Source organism: Mustela nivalis (assembly GCF_964662115.1).
Source record: "Mustela nivalis genome assembly, chromosome: 4".
NCBI lineage: Eukaryota > Metazoa > Chordata > Mammalia > Carnivora > Mustelidae > Mustela > Mustela nivalis.
Window position 1 is genome coordinate 11,699,744 of NC_139023.1, and position 21,853 is coordinate 11,721,596.

Here is a 21,853-nt window from a genome sequence, read left to right on the forward strand (position 1 = left end):
GACCTGAAAAGTAGAAAAGTGAAGGATTCTTGGGCTCTACAAATCTTTAGGGTTTTGTTTTTCATATTCTCGTATCTAAATTACATTGGCATCAAGGGTTAACATCACAGTAAATGCCACACTATCCTGTTATGCATGTGACTGGGTGCAGAGATAGTGAGATTTTTAAATAATAATTCAAAGATGAGTGATGTCTATCTACATTCTTTCTTTAGCTGTCATCTGTTTTTGATTTTCAAGTCCGCTTCAGAGTTGAAAGTAGGAGGTGTTTCCCAATTGACTTGTTAGGACATAACCAGGTACTACAAAGTCTTCTTTGACATCCCTCAGGAAACTGAGCTATGTCTACTGATCCAGGGTCCTCACTGCCCTCCTGGTTTTCCCCTCCTTTTCTTCTCTCCTCTCGCTCCCCCAAGAAGTTTATTCTTTTGAAGGTCAACCTCATTTTATTATTCATCAGTGAATAAATAAAGAGCCTCCCCTTCCTCGCATATATTTTGCTCCAAACCCCTTCTCCATCATTTCCTGTTCACTTCCCCTCCCTCCCTCTCTCCAACCCACTGATTGCTATTGGCAAATTTAGGAATTTGATTATGAGCCAAGAATGAGAACTAACAGCAGAGGCTTTTCACATCCCTCTATGAATGAGCACGGCTCTGGCTACATCCATCAGCAGGTACGTATACATATTTCTGATCCTCGTTGCATCACGAACGCTAGAAAACCAAGCCCCACAAATTAATCTCCGCCTCCCTCTCTGGCATTGGGAATAAAAGCTCACCAGAAACATTTCAAATGCTTAAGTGGTTCTCATCTTTTTTGGCAGCCTAAAACCTGAGTGGAGATCGAAGAAAACTAAATTGGATCACCCAGTTTTTTTCCCAGGATCATCAGGTCAGGTTGTATTTTTACTATTGTTACTGATGTTAATATTTAGATTTTTAGATATAGAAAATTTAGATGCAAAGGATACATCACAAAGCTGTTAGAAAAAGAAACACAGAGAGAATAAAGTCTTTATTAATACTTCAGTTACTTAATAATGTAAAACATTTCGAAGTCTTTTTAAATCACTTGTCACTAAAAATAAATCTTGCATTATATAGTGCTTTGGTGTTTAAAGAATTTTAACATAAAACTATGGTATCGTAGTGACTCTGCAAGTTCTGCATGCTGGACATGTCCTCCATTTCACTAAGGAGGAAACAGAACAAGCAGGGTAGAAATAGTTAAAGTGGAGACTGACTTCCAGTGTGGTGATCAGTTCTGTGAAGTGTGACAGAAGTAGTTGAATGCCACCATGGGCCTTTATGTATATTACTGTTACTTTTAAATGAGAATATAGCAGAAATCCAAGTCCTTGGCCCATCATAGGTAGATTATTGGCAAAACAGTAGCTATTTTATCTAGGAGTCCTTAATAGAAATGTGAGAGAGCAGAGACATTCGATTTGGCAATTAAATTTAAGAAGTATTTTTGAACATCTGCTTTGTGACATAGTATGGGTCCTGGATGTTCACTGCTTTCAACAATTTTTCCCAAATCTGAGTAAGCAGAAGGCAGTGGGGACTAAACAAGCTCCATTCATCTGCACTCACCCTGTGTCTCTGACCCTTAACACTACATCTGGAAACGAGGTAGCTGCCCACACACCTAATAACTGCTGGATGAGAGGCAGATTAGGGGCTAGAGGAGGGGAAGATAGAGAAAAGGAGAAAGAAATAAAGAGGAAAAAGAAAAAAATCTTTCTGAATTTTATTGAATTTATAAAGCACAGTTCTAATGATTTTTCTTGGTTGGACAACAGTAACCTTTACGCTCGGAAAATAAAATTGACAATTTCCAACTGAAATACATCTTTTGAGAAAGAAGAGAGTAGCTAGAGAGTAAGTCCATACATTGTGATAGGAGATAACTTACTAAGAGAAGTTAATAAGAAAAGAGATTTTATTATATGCCATTCAGCTTAACTCTGAGAAAAAAATTGACCATGAAGGGGTAAGCAGAAGCCAGCCAACTGCTGAGTGATAAAATCGGTTACTCCCAGTTGACTGTAAGCCAATATTTGCAAACTTGGCAGAACACCAAGAAAGTTGTTCACATGAATAAACAAATCAATAGGCTGGGCAAGTAACATCTGTTATACACATTTCTTCTAGTGAAAGATTTCTGTTTCTGAGAGCAAGAAAGGTTTAGGGAACAAGATGATTTATTTTATTATTTTATTATATTTATTTTTATAGATTTTTAAAAATTTATTTGAGAAAGAGAGAGAGAGAGACCATGAGAAGGGGGGAGGGGTAGAGGGAGAGGGACAAGGATACTCCTCTCTGAGCAGGAAACTGGAAGCAGGACTCCTTCCCAGGACCCTAAGATCATGACCTAAGCCTAAGGCAGATGCTTAACCGACTGAGCCACCCAGGCTCCCAACAAGCTGATTTATTAACAAGGCTAATTTTTCATCAAAATCTCGTAATTTTGGTGAGATGACATCTAACTTACCTGAGAGGGAGGTCTTCAAAGAGTTGAGTCTGCTATTAGGGACTGGGATTTTTTTAACTTTTAGTAATAACATGCAGGACTAGTGTTGTTCCATGTTTCCAAAACACATGCTAAGCCATTCTTTAGTCAAAAACAAATGAAAAACTCTCTTCCATTGGGTCTGTCTTCTGGTGGGAAATCTGAGGTCAAATGAAATAAATATATTGGGTTGTCCCAAAGAACTTAAGAGAAGCAAACAAATAGAAGTCATGTGTTGTAAAAATCATATTAGATATTAACAGATTTTTACCCTCTCCTGTGAGAAAACAGGTTATTGATTATCAGTTTCTCCAGGTAATTTTGTATTTATGAAATATAGTCTTGGGAATTTTTAAAAAGATTTAAATTATTTATTTGGCAGAGAGAGACACAGCGAGAGAGGCAGCACAAGCAGGGGATGGTGGGAGGGGGGAGAGGAAGGCTTCCTGCCCAGCAGGGAGCCCCATGGAGGGCTGGAGCCTGCTGCGGGGCTCAATCCCAGGACTCTGGGATCATGACCTGAGCTGAAGGCAGATGCTCAATGACTGAGCCACCCAGGCGCCCTTATTCTTGGGAATTGTAACAACATATATTTCCTCTGCTTTTAGAGGAGATCTTACCGCGTTATGCGTACTATTTCTAACTGAGAGAGCCCAAAGTGTCTGGCTCGTTTTCCTGAGCATGCTATGAAGGTGACACATTATGTCAGCTTTATTCAGTCAGAAAGCAAAGTTAGTCATGATTATAAAACAGTTTCAAGATTTCAAACTCAATGACATTTCACCATGAGATTAATGTGGCTTTTTACACAGCACATAGAGCAGAGCATAAGATAAGCCACACAACAAACAAGATAACACCTGGGTGGTTCAGTTGGTTTAGTGTCCAACTCTTGATTTCAGCTCAGGTCATGATTTCAGGGTTGTGAGATTGAGTTCTGTGTCGGGCTCCTCGCCGAGCATGGAGTCTGTTTGGGATTTTCTCTCTCCCTCTCCCTCTGTAGTCCTCTACCCAACTCGTTTCTCTCTCTCTCTCTCTTAAAAAAAACAAAAACTAAAACTAAAACCCAAACAAACAAACAAACAACAACAACAGAAGGGTGTAGGAAGTTAATGAACCAACCTGAAGTCAGTTTGTGGATGCGCAGCTGAGATCAGGCCTTGGTCCAGTCTGGGTCAGTTCTCTGCACTTACTACTTATCATATTCAAACAATGGAGGGTCTTGGTTCTGTTCAGAAAGCAAGTGGGCAGAACTTTGGGTGGTGGCTGCCTTTTTAAAGTGGTCAGACATAGATCACCTCTGAAGATTCTGACAGTTTGCTGCCAAAAATTTCCCCTTTTTAAAGAGATCTAACTGGTTAGGAGGCCCAGAAGACCTCTTCTGGTTCTGCTTGTTATCATTTGTGGGATGTCAACCAATTCTGGTCCTGGCATATCTCCTAGATGCAGTGCCTTAACTGCTTGCATCATTGCTTGACACAGCCCCCTGCTTGACATGAGAGACTCCATCTTGCTCTCTACACTCCTCCATATTACCATATGGATTCAGTATAGTAACAATATAAGCTCATAGTTATTAAGAATTTATAATGGGAATTTATAATTTCCATTCAGTGTTTCCGATAAGTATTATCATTTTTATCATCCTTAATTTGTAGATGAGAAAATGGAGCGTAGTTGACCTGAAGTAATTTTTCAAGATATACAATTTCAAATAGCAGAACTAGGATTTAAACATGGTGGTATACGTTAGGACCCACACTCTGAATAAATATATTCTATTCTCTGTTGTGTACACATCAATCTTCTAAACTAATAAGATTATATAAACTTATAATGTATATATGTTTCTCATTGTATGAGCACATTTAAATATTTAAGGAACCATACCAACCATAAGGCCAAAATTTGACACATTGATTATGTGAGCAATAAACTTCTATGCAACTGTATCAAAAGAGTTCGTTAAGATAGTTTAGGGGAGGTTGGGTGGCTCAGTTGGTTAATTGTCTGCTGTTGGCTCAGGTCATGATCCCAGGGACCTGGGGTCCAGCTGAGTATCAGGTTTCCTGCTCTCTTCTCCCTTGCCCACTTCCCTTACTTGTGAGCACTCTCACTCTCTCTCTGTCAAACACATTAACAAAGTCTTAAACTAAAAAAGACAGTTTAAAGATTACTGACATATAAAACAGAAAAAGCACATATATCCTCAATATAAAATCAACAATAAATTACTAGCTATAATTCGGTTAAGAAAAAGCAACACTTTTTTTTTTTTTTTTAAGATTATTTATTTATTTATTTGACAGACAGAGATCACAAGTAGGCAGAGAGGCAGGCAGAGAGAGAGAGGAGGAAGCAGGCTCCTGGCTGAGCAGAGAGCCAGATGTGGGGCTCCATCCCAGGAACCTGGGATCATGACCTGAGCCAAAGGCAGAGGCTTTAACCCACTGAGTCACCCAGGTGCCCCAAAAGCAACACTCTCGATGGATAAAATAATAATAATAACAAATTTAATAATTAATTAAATTAAATTAATTAAATTAAACAATTCAATATATTTTATTTAAATAAAAAATTAAATACATTTAAATTAAATAAATTAAAATAAATAAAATAAAATAATAATAAAGTTATCAATTTAATAAAATTAAAATAGTTAAAATAAACAATTAACTTATACAAGATGAAACATGAAAAATTATAAAATATCCCTGAAACACAATTTTAAAAACATATTTTCAATTATAAAAGATTACAACAAATAATTTCTAATACTGGTGAGGATATGAGAATACAGGCAATTGCACAGAGTATGCAAATTGGTATAATTTTAGCAATTAAAATATTTAATGATATTTTATATGTGCATATCTTTTATTTTTGCAATTTCATTATCACTGCAGAGGTAAGTGTGAAAATATATATGCTTAAAGACATTCATTATGGTGCTACTTATATCTAAATAATGGGGAACAACAGAAATTTCCCTCAGTAAAGAATTGTGTTATCTATGTTACACCCATACTATGGACTGCCATGTGTCATTTATAAGAATGAAAACAGAATTTATGTATTAATAGAAAATTTTGTTCACACTTGAAAAAATAGGGTGCAAAAAGAATGTAAACTATAATACAAATTAAATTAGATATATAAGTATATAGGCTTTATATACATTTGAATATTTGGAAGCATAAATATAGTGCTATTAGGAGTGATTATATCTTCAGAGTAGAATAAAGAGGGCATTTTCATTGTATCTATGTTGTTTAATTTGTTTTCACCAATCATGTGTCAAAAATAAGAATATTTATATATGCACATTTACATGTATGCATAACTGTGTGCATATTTGCCCTCCCTTCAGAAAGACAAAAACAGTTTCTGTCTTCAAGGTCTGTTACAGGACAAACTTAATAGATAATGATGTCTGCTTTTTCATGTAATTTTATGACATATAAATAAGATTTTAAAATAAGACTTTTCAAATCTGGCACGAAGTAAGTGCCTAGTAAAGAATATTCATTCCTTTTCTTCTGGTGATTGTAGAAAGAAGAGATTTGTACTTTTCACAGAACAGCCAGATGAAAGGCTACTCTCATATTCAGTCAACAGTTGGGAGAGGCTCTGAACAAGGATCATGAAGATAGGAATATGATTGATATGAGAGGGATTGAGTCTGTGGGACTTAGTGCCAGGTGCTGGTGATGGGGAGTTAGGAGGCAACATCTGAAAGTCTCTAGCTATAATGTGCAGCCTCGAAATATAGTGGGGAAAACATGATGGGAAAAAACCTTCAGAATAAGTTAATGGTCTAACCATTTGGTTTAATTTGTAGGATTTATCGTCCTAAAATTTGACACTAGTTATTTCTTGTGTTGGGATAGTCGATCTGTCACAGTAATTGAAATTTCATTTTCTTTTTATAATACATCTCTCATGAACTGGGATTCTCTTTATTAAAGGAAGCATATTAAGTGACTAAAAGAACTACTACCTCCAGAAGGCACTTATTATACTACAGGCTCTCTGAAAAAGACAATAAAAGTCATAGTTGTTACAAATAAGCATATACCTTACCAGGTGGCTTTTGGGCAAGGGTGATATTTGTGAAAGGGAGGTACATGAAAACAACCTCTAAAGTCCAAAGGAACCATAAAACCAAAGAAAAAGACCAACTCCAGCTTAACAAGAAATGGTTTTATTAAGGGGGCTTATGGACTGAAGTGTGTCTTGGGTCATGAAAGATGAGTAGATCTCTGCAACCCACCTCCCTTAAGACTTGCTTTTGTAGACCTAGAGGCTGGGAGTACTGCTAGGGAACCACCCAAGAGGAGAATGTTTAAGAATGTGTGTGTCCAAGAAGAAACCTCTTTGTCTTCAACCATAGTAACTTCTTACTAGACACATCATCATAGGCAAGGGAAACAAAGCAAAAATGAGCCCTTGGGACTTCATCAGGATAAAATCTTCTGCACAGCAAGGAAAATAATCAACTAAAGTAAACGGCAGCCTACAGAATGGGCTGATAAATGACATATCTGATAAGGGTTAGTATCCAAAATTCACAAAGAACTTATCAAACTTAACACCCCCCAAAACAGGTAACCCAGTTAAGAAAGTGGCAGAAGACACTTTTTAAAAAAAGACATCTTCATGGCTAATAGACACATGAACAAATATTCAAGATCTCTCAGGGAAATACAAATCAAAACCATGATGAAGGATGCTTGGGTGGCTCAGTTGGTTAAGTGTCTGTTTTGGTTGAGGTAATGATCCCAGGGTCCTGGGATGGAGTCCTGCATTAGGGGCGGGGGTGGGGGGGGGAAATCTCTGCTCAGCGGGAGTCTGCTTCTCCCTCTGCCTGCCACTCCCCCTGCTTGTGCTCGGTATTTCCCCTCTTTCTCTATCTCTGACAAATTAATAAAATCTTAAAAAAAATAGACATGGTGAGATACCATTTACACCTGTCAGATGGCTAAAATTAACAGCATAAGAAACAACAGTTGTTGGCAAGGATTCAGAGAAAGGTTAATCATCTTACATCATTGGTGGGAATGTAAACTTGTGCAGCCACTCTGGAGAATAGTATGGTGGTTCCTCAAAATGGTAAAAATAGAACTACACTATGATCCAGTAATTGCACTACTAGGTGCTTATCCAAAGGATACAAAAATACAGATTGGAAGGAATACACGCTCCCGTTGTTTATACCAGCATTATCAACAATAGTCAAACTATGGAGAGAGCCCAAATGTCCAATGTCCATGGAAAGGTGGATGGATAAAGAAGATGTGATATATATATATATATATAGATCTATCTATCTATCTATCTATCTATCTATATATCTCAGTATCAAAAATAATGAAATCTTGCCATTTGCAACAATATGGATGGAGCTAAAGAGTTTAATATTAAGTGAAATAAGTCAGAGAAAGATAAATACCACATGATCTCACTCACATGTGGAATTTAAGAAAGAAAACTGATGAACATATGGGACGGGGGAAAGAAAAAAAGGGGAGAAAGAAATAAGTCAGAAGAGACTTTTAACAATAGAGAGCAAACTGAGGGTTGAGGATGGGCTAGAGGGGTGATAGGTATTAGGAGGGCACCTGTTCTGAACAGCCCTGGGTGTTGTGCATAAGTAAATGAATCACTGAGTTCTACTCCCGAAACAAATATTGCACTATATGTTAACAACCTAAAATTTAAACTAAGAAAAAAAAATTTATGAAAGAATAAGTGTGTGTCATAGTCTTATCACTAGAGCAGACCAAAGACATTTTGCCTGGAGGGTGTACTTAAGGGTGTGGTTAAACAAAGGGAAAGAATGTAGGGAGGTGATAGCTCAAGAAGGCAGATCACAGAGTAGTCATCATGGTACATGTGCACTAATCTGGTTCACACAGATGAATAAAAAGGAGATCTAAAGAGGCTAATATCAAAGGACTAAATTTGTTGAGATGCTATATCACAAACTCAGAATGGAAAAGGAAAGATAGTGGAAGAAGTTGAAAGTCAATGAAAGCAAGTTTGCTTAAGTAAAAATCCTATGAACAATGCTGAACATGAAATGAGTTGTCATGGGATCAGGAAATGAATTATCAGTGATAACCATCTTGTTAAACCTTGTATGTTTCAGACAAGTCATTCAATGGGAATATGTACTACTTTACTGATCAAATGAGAGAAAGGTGAAGGTAATGTGAGAGGTCCCAGAGGAATCTATTATATCCTCAAGAACCCGTGTTTTAGATATATCCATTAGAGTGTCATTAGTTTCATCTTTTAAATACACTTATCAAGCATTTGAATTTTTTCATTAAATGAAACATTCAAGAACTAAGGAAGCTATGACTTTGAGATCGTGCAGTGGCTATCAAATGTGACCATCCATCTTTTCATGTTATTTGATGTTTACATGATTAATCACCTTGATTATTTGCCAAAATACTGTTGTATTTTTTAAATCTCTTAGTCTTTTCATATACTCCATCAATTTTGATAAAGAAATGGAAGGCTCTGTTTTTATTCATCATGGAGTTTGCTATGCATAATTATAATATAAATTTTTAAAAAGATTTTATTTATTTATTAGAGAGAGAGAGAGAGAGCGAGCATGAGTAGGGGGAGGGGAGAGGAAGAGCGAGAAGCAGGCTCTCTGCTGAGCAGGCAGCCTCATACAGACTGGATCCCAGGACCCTAGGATCATGACCTGAGTGGAAGGAAGACACTTAACAGAATGAACTACCCAGGTGCCCCTAGTGGTGTTTTTTTGGGTTCATGGAAGAAAATACAATACAATTGTTAAAAATCTTAGAGATTATCCAAGGGTGCCTGGGTGGCTCAGATTTTAAAATCCTTTAAAAAATTAACATAATACAAGCACTTCACATTATTTTTTACATAGGTTTATTTTGGGGGTGGTGGTGGGTGGATTTATTTATTTATTTTAGAGAGAGAAAAGAGAGAGGGCGGGAAGGAGAGGGGTAGAGGGAAAAAGAATCCCAAGCAGACTCTGTACTTCATGCAGAGCACAATATGGGGCTTGTTCCAATGATCCCAATATCATAACCTGAACTGAAACCAAGAGTCAGACACTTAACAGACTGAGCCACCCAGGTGCTCCCATTTTTTATGTAGTTTTAAACACTTTATAGTGCCTTGTATTTTCTTACTCTTTTATATTGTTAGACTTACCTTCTGAATGGGATTAGAGATTCTTAAAACACCAAGACTATGCTGTATACTTCTTAAACATGCCTTTACTCCATATACTCAATAGCTAAGAAATGCTAGAAACTCAAGAGAACCTCAAGATACAGAGCTATTATTAATTTGAAAACATTTTAAGTACATATAAGTGGAAAATATACATTTTTCTTTCAGTGCATGACCCTTAGGATGGATTCTTCCAAATCTGACTATGATGAATACTTTGGCAAAGTCCACGGAATTCTAATGTATAAAGACTTTGTAGAATATTGGGATGATGTGGATACATTCCAGGCAAGACCAGATGACATTGTCATTGCCACATATCCCAAATCTGGTAAGTTTCCTTATTATCTCAGTGCTGTTCTCTCTTCATCTAGAAATGACAAACCCACCTTGAATGGTGAATATTAAGCTGTTTGCTTCTTCCACACTGATTCTTCATATTAAAGACAGACATAGTAGTTTTGGTATAGACACAGAAAAAGTGGATATTATAGCTCTGTTCTAAGAGCACATTCTGTACGTGTGACTTGAGCAGCACAGATTCCATGTACCTTTAGAAAATTATTAATATAAATGCATGAATATAGAACCATATTGTCATTTTGTATAAACAAAGTACAAACAAATTTTTCAGACTTAAAAAATTATTTTTTCAGCTGACTAGCTCTCCTTAAGTTTGCCCCCAGACTCCTTTTTTAAGTAACATATTTTTTCCCGAGATTAGCTCAACTTAATCATAGTTCGGGGATCTCACAACCATAGATCTTTAGAAATTAGAAAGATCTGATCGAGACTTCACTATTTGGTTGATACATTTAACACTTTTATATGTGTTAAATATATTGTTATCTTACTGAAGGAATTCTCCCAAAACAGAGTTCTCATAATCTTGCTCTCTTGCTTGATTAATTCCAGAACTTCTAAAAAACTCGAACTCTAATATGAACTCCAAGGCATTTTACGCTTGCCATCTGCTTGCTTCTGCAGGCTCCTTCCCACCCATTTCTTCTTCCCTTTAGGCTTTATAATGTATTTCCAATTCTTTTCTTCCTCACTATACTCTTCGTAAGTATCTGACCTTGGTGGGGGGTGGGAGGGAGATGGTTCTGCCTGCTAGGATCCTTTTCTCACAAAACTGGTGAACTAATGCCAATAACGTGTTAAGTCTAAGTTCAATTCTCATGTTGTCTTGAAGGCATTTCTTGTTAATACATCACAGCAGCAGAAGCACACGGAGTTAAATGTTCTTCCTTTGTAGCCCTTGAAATTCCTGTGCCCACCTGTGTTATAGCATCTTAAGAAAAAGAGAAGTTTTGTAATTATTGTGTACTGTTTCCAACTCTTAAACATGACTTTGAGCACTAGAAGGCAAGGATCAAGTCTATTTTTTTCTGTTTCCTCTGTACTGGGGCTTAGATTGAGACATCAGAAGTTAACAGTAAAGTCTGTGGTTGATGCATGCTCCAGTGCATCATCTATTATTCAAGTCTCTTTACTTTTTTTCAAAATTAACAATTTTATTTTCATGTAGTATTTGTAGATATCTAATAGACCGAAAAGATATAAGTCTCCATAACACATGAAACACTAGCATAGTGACTACATCTTACTTAACTGTGTATTCTTAAAATTTAACATGACCAGCGTATTCTCGATATACCTGTGTTGAAAAGAATGAATGGATGAATGACACCTTCCTATGAACATTATCTCTCCCGAAGTACAAACCCTCTATTCTCATTGACCTGCCTCTTCACCATTTCTTTGCATGTTTTTCCCATTTCTGTTTTTTCAGTTGTTCATTCAGCAAATTTTTATTGAGTTTCTGCTATGTGTCAAGGGTGCGATTAGCCACTGGAGATACAATGGTGAATAAAACACATCAAATCCCTGCCTTCTCAGTGTGTATAACCCAGAGGGGAATATAAATAAATAACCCAGAGGGGAATATAAATAAATAAGTGGCAGATATGATATAATATGAAAATGTCGTGGATGAAGGAGCTCCATTAGGGTATTGTGAGAACATATAGCAGGAGTACTTTGCTTGGGCAGTCCAGAGGCTTCTTAGGGTAAACAAAGCAAAGATGTGAGAGATTTAGCTCCTAGAAGATTGTTCCAGGCTTCAGGAATAGCACGTACATGATGTGGGAGCCTCCAAGCGCACGCTTGCTCTCTGGATTCTCCAACTTGTTCAGTTCTTCTTTCTTGCCCATCTGTGTTTAGTCCATCCTTCAAAACTTACCTGAAAGCTTTCCTCATTCCTACTTGAATACTCATCTTTTCTTTCTTTAAATTAAACTCAGGATTCAATTGTGCATTATTTTCACTTGTATGACTTAGTCAGCTTAAATATATTTATTGTTAATGTGTCCTAGATGCCAGGAACTGTATCTTATTCCTCTTTGTTTTTCTTGATAATGTCTAATTAAATGCAATGCTTTCTATGTAGTAAGAATTCAATAATTCAAGTCTTCTAACTTTTTAGATGTAAAAATTTAAATCCTAAACTCTTACCAGCTTGCACAATGTCCCAATTCACTGTGAACAAATTTGGACTCCTACCATAGGTGTGTCTTACTACAATATTCATCTTCATCTATTGAGGTTATTTTGAGGTCTTGTAAGATTAAGTATGAGAAGAAATGTTTGTTGAGTTCTAAAGTTATTCTGACATCTTTCAAATTATATTGCATTAGGACACTTCTGCTTTATCCAGCTATAAATACACTACTTGCATTGGCAACCTGAATGGTTGGTGAAACACTGAGATTTGTCTAATTTTTACAGGTACAACCTGGGTTAGTGAAATTGTGTACATGATCTACAAAGAGGGCGATGTGGAAAAATGCAAAGCAGATGCCATTTTTAATCGAATACCTTATTTGGAATGCAGAAAAGAAGATGTAATGAATGGTAATGTTTAAGTAAATTTTTTAAGTTTAGATTTTAAAAACTATGTACATATATTCTAAAGTGTGGATATAGACAGTGCAAGGAAAGAGACTGTAAACAAAAGTGGCAATTAGTATTGTGTCTTCTCCATGAAAATCATGTAAATTTAAATTTAAATCTTGACAGAGTTTACATTATAACACTCAGCTGAAATAGATTGAATAAGGATAGCTCTTATATGTCTTCATATGAGAGCCTAGTAATATTTAAGCATTTGTCCCTATATGGGATGAATGTGATAATACATTAAAAACTAGAAAAATATCCATAAATTTTCGAGGATATATCTAAAAGGATATTCATCACAGATTCTTTTAATATTGTGAAAAATTAGAAACAATGTGTTGGTCAATAAAAGAATAAAGTGACATAATAACTCTATGATATCATTAAAATTTTAGGATGTCATGTTTCTTCACATTGCAGTTTCAGTATACTATATTGAGGAAAAAATCAATTAGGAGGTATTAAAAATTCTGTCTACATGTGTTGTATTTAGATGGCTCTGAGTCTAGTCGTATGGATTCACAGTTGACCCCTGAACAAGGGGTGAGGATGATCACCCCTCACACAATAAAAAATCTGCATATAACTTCTGACCCCATCCAAATTTAACTACTAATAGTATACTATTACACTGGAAGCATTAGCAATAGCATAAGCAGTTGTTAACACATATTTTGTATGTTATATATGTATTACATACTGTACTCTTACAATAAAGTAAGCTGGAGGAAAGCCAATGTTATTAAGAAAATTATAAGAGGTGCCTGGGTGGCTCAGTTGGTTAAATGTCTGCTTCAGCTCAGAGTCCTGGGATTGAGCCCCAGGTCAGTCTCGCTGCTCAGTGGGGAGTCTGCTTCTACCTCTTCCTCTCTCTGCTGCTCCCCCTGTTTGTGCTATTTCTCTCACATAAAAAAAGTAAAATCTTTAAAAAAAAGAGAAATTATATATTGTACTATATATATAATATATAATATATAAGATATATAATGCAAAGTGTATTTATATTATATTATAAATTTATACATATATCTGTACCAAAAATTTGTACAAAATATATTTATACATATATTTGTACAAAGTGTATTTATATATTTATATTTATATTATATTATAAATTTATACATATAAATATATATTTATGTAAATAAATATAAATTTATATAAAGTGTATAAACACAAATTTTATATTTATAGTACTGCAAAAAATCCACATATAAGTGGACCTGTGTAGTTCAAGCACATGTTCAATGTGGAATCTTAATAATGATTGTGTTAGTATCTTACCAAAATGTTAAAGATTTTTCCCAAATGGTGAAATTTTACTTTATCTTATTTTTTCTTTATAATTTCCTCTACCTACACTTCTGTCATGGTATGTACTATTATTATTGTGAATATACTTAGAAACTTAAAGTTACCTTTATTTTTTAAATGTCTATAAAATTCATATAAATATTTGCAATTTTTTAAAGTTATATAACCTTTAACTTTTTAAAAATCAGGAGTAAAACAATTAAAACAGATGGCATCTCCTAGAATAGTGAAGACTCATCTGCCAGCTGACCTTCTTCCAGCCTCATTTTGGGAAAAGAACTGTAAGGTAAGCAGAATCAAATCTTCTTAAAACTTCACATTTGTTTATTTGTTCTTTTTTGGAATCTATGGACATTTAATAAATTAAATGTCTATTAAGGTCAATATAGTCAGAGAAACTTTTTATTTCCCCAGATGGGGACAGAAGAAGGCTTCCCGATTGCTATGCCTGGTCGGTGCTTCTTCTGTATGTAATATGGAAACTCAAAAATATTGGTGAAGATTATATTTTTACTGAGATAAGTGTGCATTTAAGTAACCCCTTGGTAAACATGTTTTCTCTCTAAGATTGGATGAAATTTATGACATTAAAATAAGTTATTATATGTGAAAATGGCATGAAAAATGTAAAGGGAGAACTAGCCCTGAACAACTGTACAAAAAGATGCTATCATTTCAGGTTACTGAAGAATTTTTCTTCTATATAATTTCATATATCTTATCCACTTTCTACAATGACTGTGTATTATATTTGTAGTTGAAAACATAAATGTTTTCTTTTTACATCTTGATGAGACTATGTTTGAAAAAAAATGATTTCATATATTATTTCACCTTTTTTTTTTAAAATTTAAAAAAAATTTTTTTTAATCTTTTTTTTTATTTGTTTATCAGAGAGAGAGAGGGGGAGAGAGTGAGCACAGGCAGACAGAATGGCAGGCAGAGGCAGAGGGAGAAGAAGCAGGCTCCCCGCTGAACAAGGAGCCCGTTGTGGGACTCCATCCCAGGACGCTGGGATCATGACCTGAGCCGAAGGCAGCTGCTTAACCAACTGAGCCACCCAGGCATCCCATTATTTCACCTTTTTTAGATGATCTATCTTTGCCGGAATGCCAAAGATGTGGCTGTTTCTTATTATTATTTCTTTCGAATGGTATCTGCTCATCCAGATCCTGGATCTTTCCAAGAGTTTGTGGAAAAATTCATGGAAGGACAAGGTAAGAGGAGCTTCTTTACTCTCAACTTCTTCAAGGTAAATAATACAAGACAAATGTCATCTCTGAGCAAAAATTTTTGTTGTCTTGTTATGGTCTGTTATCTTCTCTAATCCTTAAATAAAACACAGAAATACCAGAAGACTCTGAACTCTGAAGCAAGCATAGGGTTTCCAGATGTGTGTGGCAAATTGAAGAATTTGGACATTCCAGTTCAGTGCCTAAAAATAAATATATAAAAGTGTGTTTGGAGGTTGGATGTAACAGATTTTCTGCTCTACGACTGAGATTCAGTGTCCAATTTTCTCTCATTTCTTTTTATTAGAAAAGTATTTCACAGTGTTACAATTCTACTGAATAAAGGGCAAGGAAATAGAAAAAAGAGAATGCCCATTTGTTTCCAAGGAAAATTTCAAGTGTTTTGTGGGGTCAGAATTCATAAAGGAGTTTGAATATCTACAAAGTTCTTATTCTTTCCACCAGGGTACAGTCTGAATGATTCAGCTAGATTTCTCCGGACCATACAAGGGTTACTTGAGCTGAAATTCTGGGAAATTTTACCTTTTTATTTAACTTCAGACTACAGCAACTACCTAAAGTTGTGGAAGAAAGAGTTCAGCAGAGTCTAGTATTATCTAAAGAAGTCTATTCTGATCCTGTAATAATAATTGCAAGAATAACAATAATAATATCATCTTTATATTCATAGATGATAATAATGGCTTAATAAAACTAGAACACATATCCTTTATGTTTTTTACATTTTGGGAAAAAATTATGCTAAAGCATCATGAATTAAACAAATGCCACAAGATCATCAAAATCCCCATTGTAAGGCGGAGAAAGGCAGTATTACTTTTCCGCAAAATGGATGACTGAGGCACTATAAATATCATTGTGTGACTTTTTCTTTTAGGAGCAATTGTGAATAAAGTCAAAGAACAGAAATGGTAGGCAATGACAACGCAAAGCAGAATACTTTGACTCAGACAACATTATATTATTCTGTCAGCTTTTTATTGGGTAAAACATTGAGATATGCATGAGACAAGATAAGGGAAGAGGGAGTTAGACAGACAGCATTTCATGTTGTATCATATCATCTTGAAAATCTTCTAACTTTTTTGAAATGAGAATATCACTAAGGCTTCCTAACAAAACACCCCTGCTATATAAACTGCAAGTAGTGTAATAAGAAATTATATAATTACTGGCTTTAGTTGCCAAAGACAGTTTGTAAATGGTAAATTTGAGACCTAGACTGAATTCAGATTATAAGATCATTAATAGTTCCCACTCCACTCTCCTCACTGACAGCTTGATTTTACACACACACACACACACACACACACACACACACTTCAAAAATCCTCTTATAAGCTCTGAATCAAGTTAGTGGGAGGGGAATTTCCTTTACTTTTTCTGTGTCATTGTCAAAATGATGAAAGTTTAGAATATGTTTTTTTTACACAAATTACTCAACATACTTTGCCTCTCTTGCTGTAGAGAAATTTGCTTAAGATGTGTGACAACGGGGCACCTGAGTGGCTCAGTTGGTTAAGCATCTGCCTTCAGCTCAGGTCATGATCTCAGGGTCCTAAGACCAGGTCCTGCATCACCTCCCTGATTAGTGGGGAGTCGGCTTCTCCCTCTCCATCAGGCTCTCCTCCCGCTGACACTCTCTCTTTCTCTCTCTATAGTGCTCACTCTCCCTCTCTCTCTCAAATAAATAAATAAAATCTTAAAAAAAAAAAAAAAGATGTGTGACTGATCTCTTGTTTTCATTCCACGATAATTCACTTATATTTATTTGTTGCGACTGTTGTTTGAATACCCATTTTCAAGCTGTATAAAGATGATACTATGCTCTTACATTGTTTTTATCTCTAACTTTAGTGCCATATGGCTCCTGGTATAAACATGCAAATTCTTGGTGGGAAAAGAGAAATAATCCACAAGTGCTATTTCTTTTCTATGAAGACATGAAGGAGGTGAGAAATTGAAAACATATGGGATATTTTACACCTGAGACTAATATAACACTTTATGTTATTAAAATAAATACTTTAGAAAAAGAAAACATATGGGCAACTTAGTAATTTCTAAAATATTAGCATTTGACAACAATGTAGTCACAAAAATCTGTCTTTAAATAGATGATGCAGCTACCTCCCCAAATCATAATAATCCAGATACTTTAGCACAGATTTGAAGCTAATAAATAGAACTCTTCTGTGAATGAATATGTTGAAACCCAAATCTCAAAAAATTACCAAAGAAAAAATTTGAAAGAACTTGAGTTCATAAAATAAAGAAAAACAACAAACAGACAAATAAATAAAATTATGAGAATAAAGACCTATCTGGGAATTTACAGGAGAGAAAATAGGGTCATCTCACTCAAAATGAAGTAGTCAAAGAAATCATGCCAAAGAAGGTGATACTTAAAGTGTGATAGGCAAGTTGTAATTTGCAGGACCGAGAATTTGATAACATTCTTTGTAAAGAGAACTATATGACAACATAAGCATTATAACTGGTATTGTGAATATTTGTATGAGTGGTTTATCTGGATAATAGGCTACACTATAGATATGACGTGTAGGGCTGAGGATGCTTGAGCTATGGTTCATATACAGCTGATGTTCCATGTTGGATATTTGAGTTTTTATACCTTTTCTTAATCTTTTTGGTTAGTTTGTTTCTTGGTATGTACACTAATAAATTAGAAGAAAAAAGTAAAACTATGTACATATTTTCAACCCCAAACTTAATCTTTCACAGGGGACTCTAGTCTTTAAGAGTATATATTCATACTCGTAGATAATAGTTATTGAGTATGTACTAAGCATCAAAGTCTACAATAAATATTTTATAAACACCATCTCATTTAGTATTACAACAATCTTTGAAACAACTTTTATGTCCCTTTGATGGATAAGGGAAATTATGCTTAGAGAAGTTGAAAAAATACTTCTCCAGGAAGTGTTTTTCTTCATTAAAAGTCTAATTCCAATACCAGTGGGGACAAAAGGGAAAGAATCTCTCTCTCTCTCAATCTAAATAGTAATGAATTTAACTTTAGTAATTTAGTCCTCAAAATATTTTCTCTTCCTAGGATATCCGAAAGGAGGTGATAAAAGTGATACAATTTCTGGGAAGACAGACATCAGAGGAGCTTGTGGACAAGATTGTACAACACACTTCATTCCAGGAGATGAAGAACAATCCGTCTACCAATTATACAACACTACCAGATGAAGTCATGAACCAAAAAATTTCTCCCTTCATGAGAAAGGGTAAGAGAGTCATGTAATTTGCCTCGATGGCTCTACAAAGTCACAAGTTGAACTAGTTCTAGGCAAACACCTATTGAAGTCTATTCTTGCCTGTGGACCCAGCTAGTTTTCTTCAAAGCTGTTTCACATTTGAGCAATATTTTTCCCGAGTTACCAGTTCTGTAGTGAGATTAAAATGGTAGTGTTACTACTACTACTATTGCTGCTGCTGCTGCTAAATTGCTACTATTTGCTGATTATTTACTCTATGGAGCATACTAAGAATTGTCAACAGCCACCCAAGCCTCACTATCAGCACTAATACCACACACTACTGTCATTTTTAAGCCTGTGTGCCTTAATGTTACACCATGGATGTTATATAAATGTATATAACTTTAAAATTATTTTTCTCTTCAAACTCAAGTAAGAAACTCAAAAGAAAACATCTATAATTATCTCACCTTGAGTTGAGGAAAAAAGCCTAGAACAATTATCTTTTCCTTGACCGAGCGGCAAACATTTTTCAAAACTAAGTATCAAATACCCAAACTCATCAAGCTATACAAATATGTACAGTTCTTTGTAGATCAGTTAACCTCGTTAAAGCTGTTTGAAAAGATTAAGTTTCAAAGCACTTACTGCCAAATATAGCCTTGTTTGGCAAAATATCAAAATACAATGAGGTGACATTTTGTTGGGAGGAGGAATGATCTGAGGAGTGGTGATCAGTTAATAAATCCAAAGGCATGTAGAATATGTAGACTATTGAGACATCAGTCTATTAATATGTGAAGCAGAAACAAAATAGAAAAAATCTTGCCCTTTTAACTGAACTTTCAGTGACAGGGCCAGGAATTTTTAAGATAATAAGAATAACAAACCTGCTACTGCCATCCCCAGAAAACCCCAAAAAGCGAGTTAACGTATGGATTATATTTTAATTGTCTAGTTCTCAGATGATCTCAGTCTTCTTTTTCATAAGATTCACATGTATTTTTAAGATGAATGGACTTAAAATAGTTGTCATGCTTGTAAAGGGCTGCTTAGTGCTATACCCTTAGACCCTACCTAATTCTGAAGACACATATTTTCTCTCTTTTGGGGTTATTTCACTGGGAAAGTTTAGAGCTCCTTTAACTAAGGGGGTAAGAAAACTACTAACTCAAGATACTCCTTCTGCTGGGGGAAGGTTGGATGTGTTGGAATTCGAAAGAAAAGGACCTGCCAGTCCTACAATAACACAATGTAGGAGATGCTGAGAAGCTTACCTGTCAGTGGCAGCAAAAATGGAATGGAAGAAATGGATATGAAGAGAGTCTGAATATGAGTATAAAATCAAATATTGTGGTTGAGGGACAACTTCCAAATTTATGCTATGGATACCTGGTGCTGCCATTAATCAGGTTATGGGAAAGTACACACGAAAAACCCACAATTGGTGGAGAAAAAAATGGATTTAATTTTGAACTAGTTGAATCTGAGATACTCTTATGGAATCCAGGAAGCCACAGGCTATGGATACATAAGCCTGGATTTGAGTGTAAGTATAAAGATGATATTTAATATCTTGGAAGTGTGGCAAAACATAGATCTCATCTTAAGAACTCCAACATTTCAAGGGGAATTGGGGAAGAAAAATTAAATAAAGTAGCAAAAGAGGAAAGGGTCAGAAAAAGAAATTTGCCGGGTTTTGTTTATTTGTTAATAATCAGGACACATCTTTCTTTACAAGCTCAAATATATATATCTGTGTATACACACACATACTCACACACTATAGTATATATTTTATTTTTATAATTGAAGATTATAAGGATAAAATTTGATTAGGTGTTAATGAACGTATGAATATTAGAAAACATCATGATTCTGGCTGGAAAACATAATATTTACTGTTTTCTCTTTTGTTATAGGGATTGCAGGAGACTGGAAGAATCACTTTACAGTAGCTCTGAACGAGAAATTTGATATACATTATGAGCAGCAAATGAAGGGGTCTACACTGAAGTTAAGAACTGAGATCTAAGGAGGGTTTCTTAATATATCTGAGATTAAAGCTTTCTTTTCATCATTCTTCACTTTTTTCAAAGTTTAGCTTGGTAGAGGGGTGCCTGGATGGCTTAGTTGGTTAAGTGTCTGACTCTTGATTTTGGCTCAAGTTGTCATCTCAGGGTTGTCAGATCAAGCCCACCATCGAGGTCTGTGAAGAGTGTGGGACTTGCTTAAGAGTCTCTCTCCTTCCTCTGCACCTCACCAACTCATGCTGGCTCTCTCTTAAAAAAAAAAAAAAAAAAAAAAAAATTAGATTGGTAAAGAAGTCATATGAAAGGGGCGCCTGGATGGCTCAGTGGGTTAAAGCCTCTGTCTTCGGCTCAGGTCATGATCCCAGGGTCCTGTGATTAAGCCCCACATAGGCTGGCTCTCTGCTCAGTGGGGAGTCTGCTTCCTCCTCTCTCTCTGCTTGCCTCTCTGCTTCCTGTGATCTCTGTCAGATAAAATAAATAAAATCTTAAAAAAAAAAGAAGTCATATGATGGATCATGATCAGATTCACATGATTATTGAGATATTCATATAAAAAGATTTTTTCCCCATTAGAATCTTTTTTCTTTCTTCTTCTTTTTTACAAATATTACACAAATCTATAATCTATAAGTTATTATAAATCTATGATCTATGTGTATGATGTAGGAACACACATACAGTTTGAATTGTCAGAGTCTCATTTAAAACAACAAAGCACAAACCATAAGTGACTCTTAATCTCACAAAACAAACTGAGGGTTGCTGGGGGGAGGGGGGTTGGGAGAAGGGGGTGGGATTATGGACATTGGGGAGGGTATGTGCTTTGGTTAGTGCTGTGAAGTGTGTAAACCTGGTGATTCACAGACCTGTATCCCTGGGGATAAAAATATATGTTTATAAAAAATAAAAATAAAAAAAACTCTCTGAACATAAAAGCCAAAAAAGAAAAAAATATGTTTATAAAAAATAAAAAATTAAATAAATAAATAAATAAAACAACAAAGCACGGGCACCTAGGTGGCTCAGTGGGTTAAAGCCTCTGCCTTGGGCTCAGGTCATGATCTCAGGTCCTGGGATCGAGTCCTGCATTGGGCTCTCTGCTCGGCAGGGAGCCTGCTTCTTCCCTCTCTCTCTGCCTGCCTCTCTGCCTACTTGTTATCCCTCTCTATCAAATAAGTAAATAAAATATTAAAAAAAAAATTTAAACAACAAAGCATTCCAAATTATTTTTGTGATTACTTTTTTCCATTTAGTAGTACATTTAGTATATGAATATATTTATATACACATATATGCATAAATATGTATA

General features: G+C 35.4%; 1 protein-coding gene across 2 annotated transcripts; it reads left to right on the forward strand.

Annotated features, from left to right (window-relative positions):
• Window positions 1-311: 311 nt before the first annotated feature.
• Window positions 312-21,041, forward strand: SULT1E1 (sulfotransferase family 1E member 1). Of its 2 annotated transcripts, none has more exons than XM_082726380.1 (9): window positions 312-676; window positions 827-894; window positions 9,919-10,081; window positions 12,541-12,666; window positions 14,214-14,311; window positions 15,116-15,242; window positions 17,136-17,230; window positions 18,358-18,538; window positions 20,434-21,041. In XM_082726380.1, exons 3-9 carry the CDS (start codon window positions 9,922-9,924, stop codon window positions 20,544-20,546), a joined length of 900 nt encoding a protein of 299 aa, XP_082582506.1. In that variant the 5' UTR covers window positions 312-676; window positions 827-894; window positions 9,919-9,921; the 3' UTR covers window positions 20,547-21,041. The 2 variants fall into 2 exon arrangements, with proteins under 2 accessions (XP_082582506.1, XP_082582505.1); XM_082726379.1 differs by having other exon boundaries at window positions 514-676; window positions 827-899.
• Window positions 21,042-21,853: the final 812 nt, after the last annotated feature.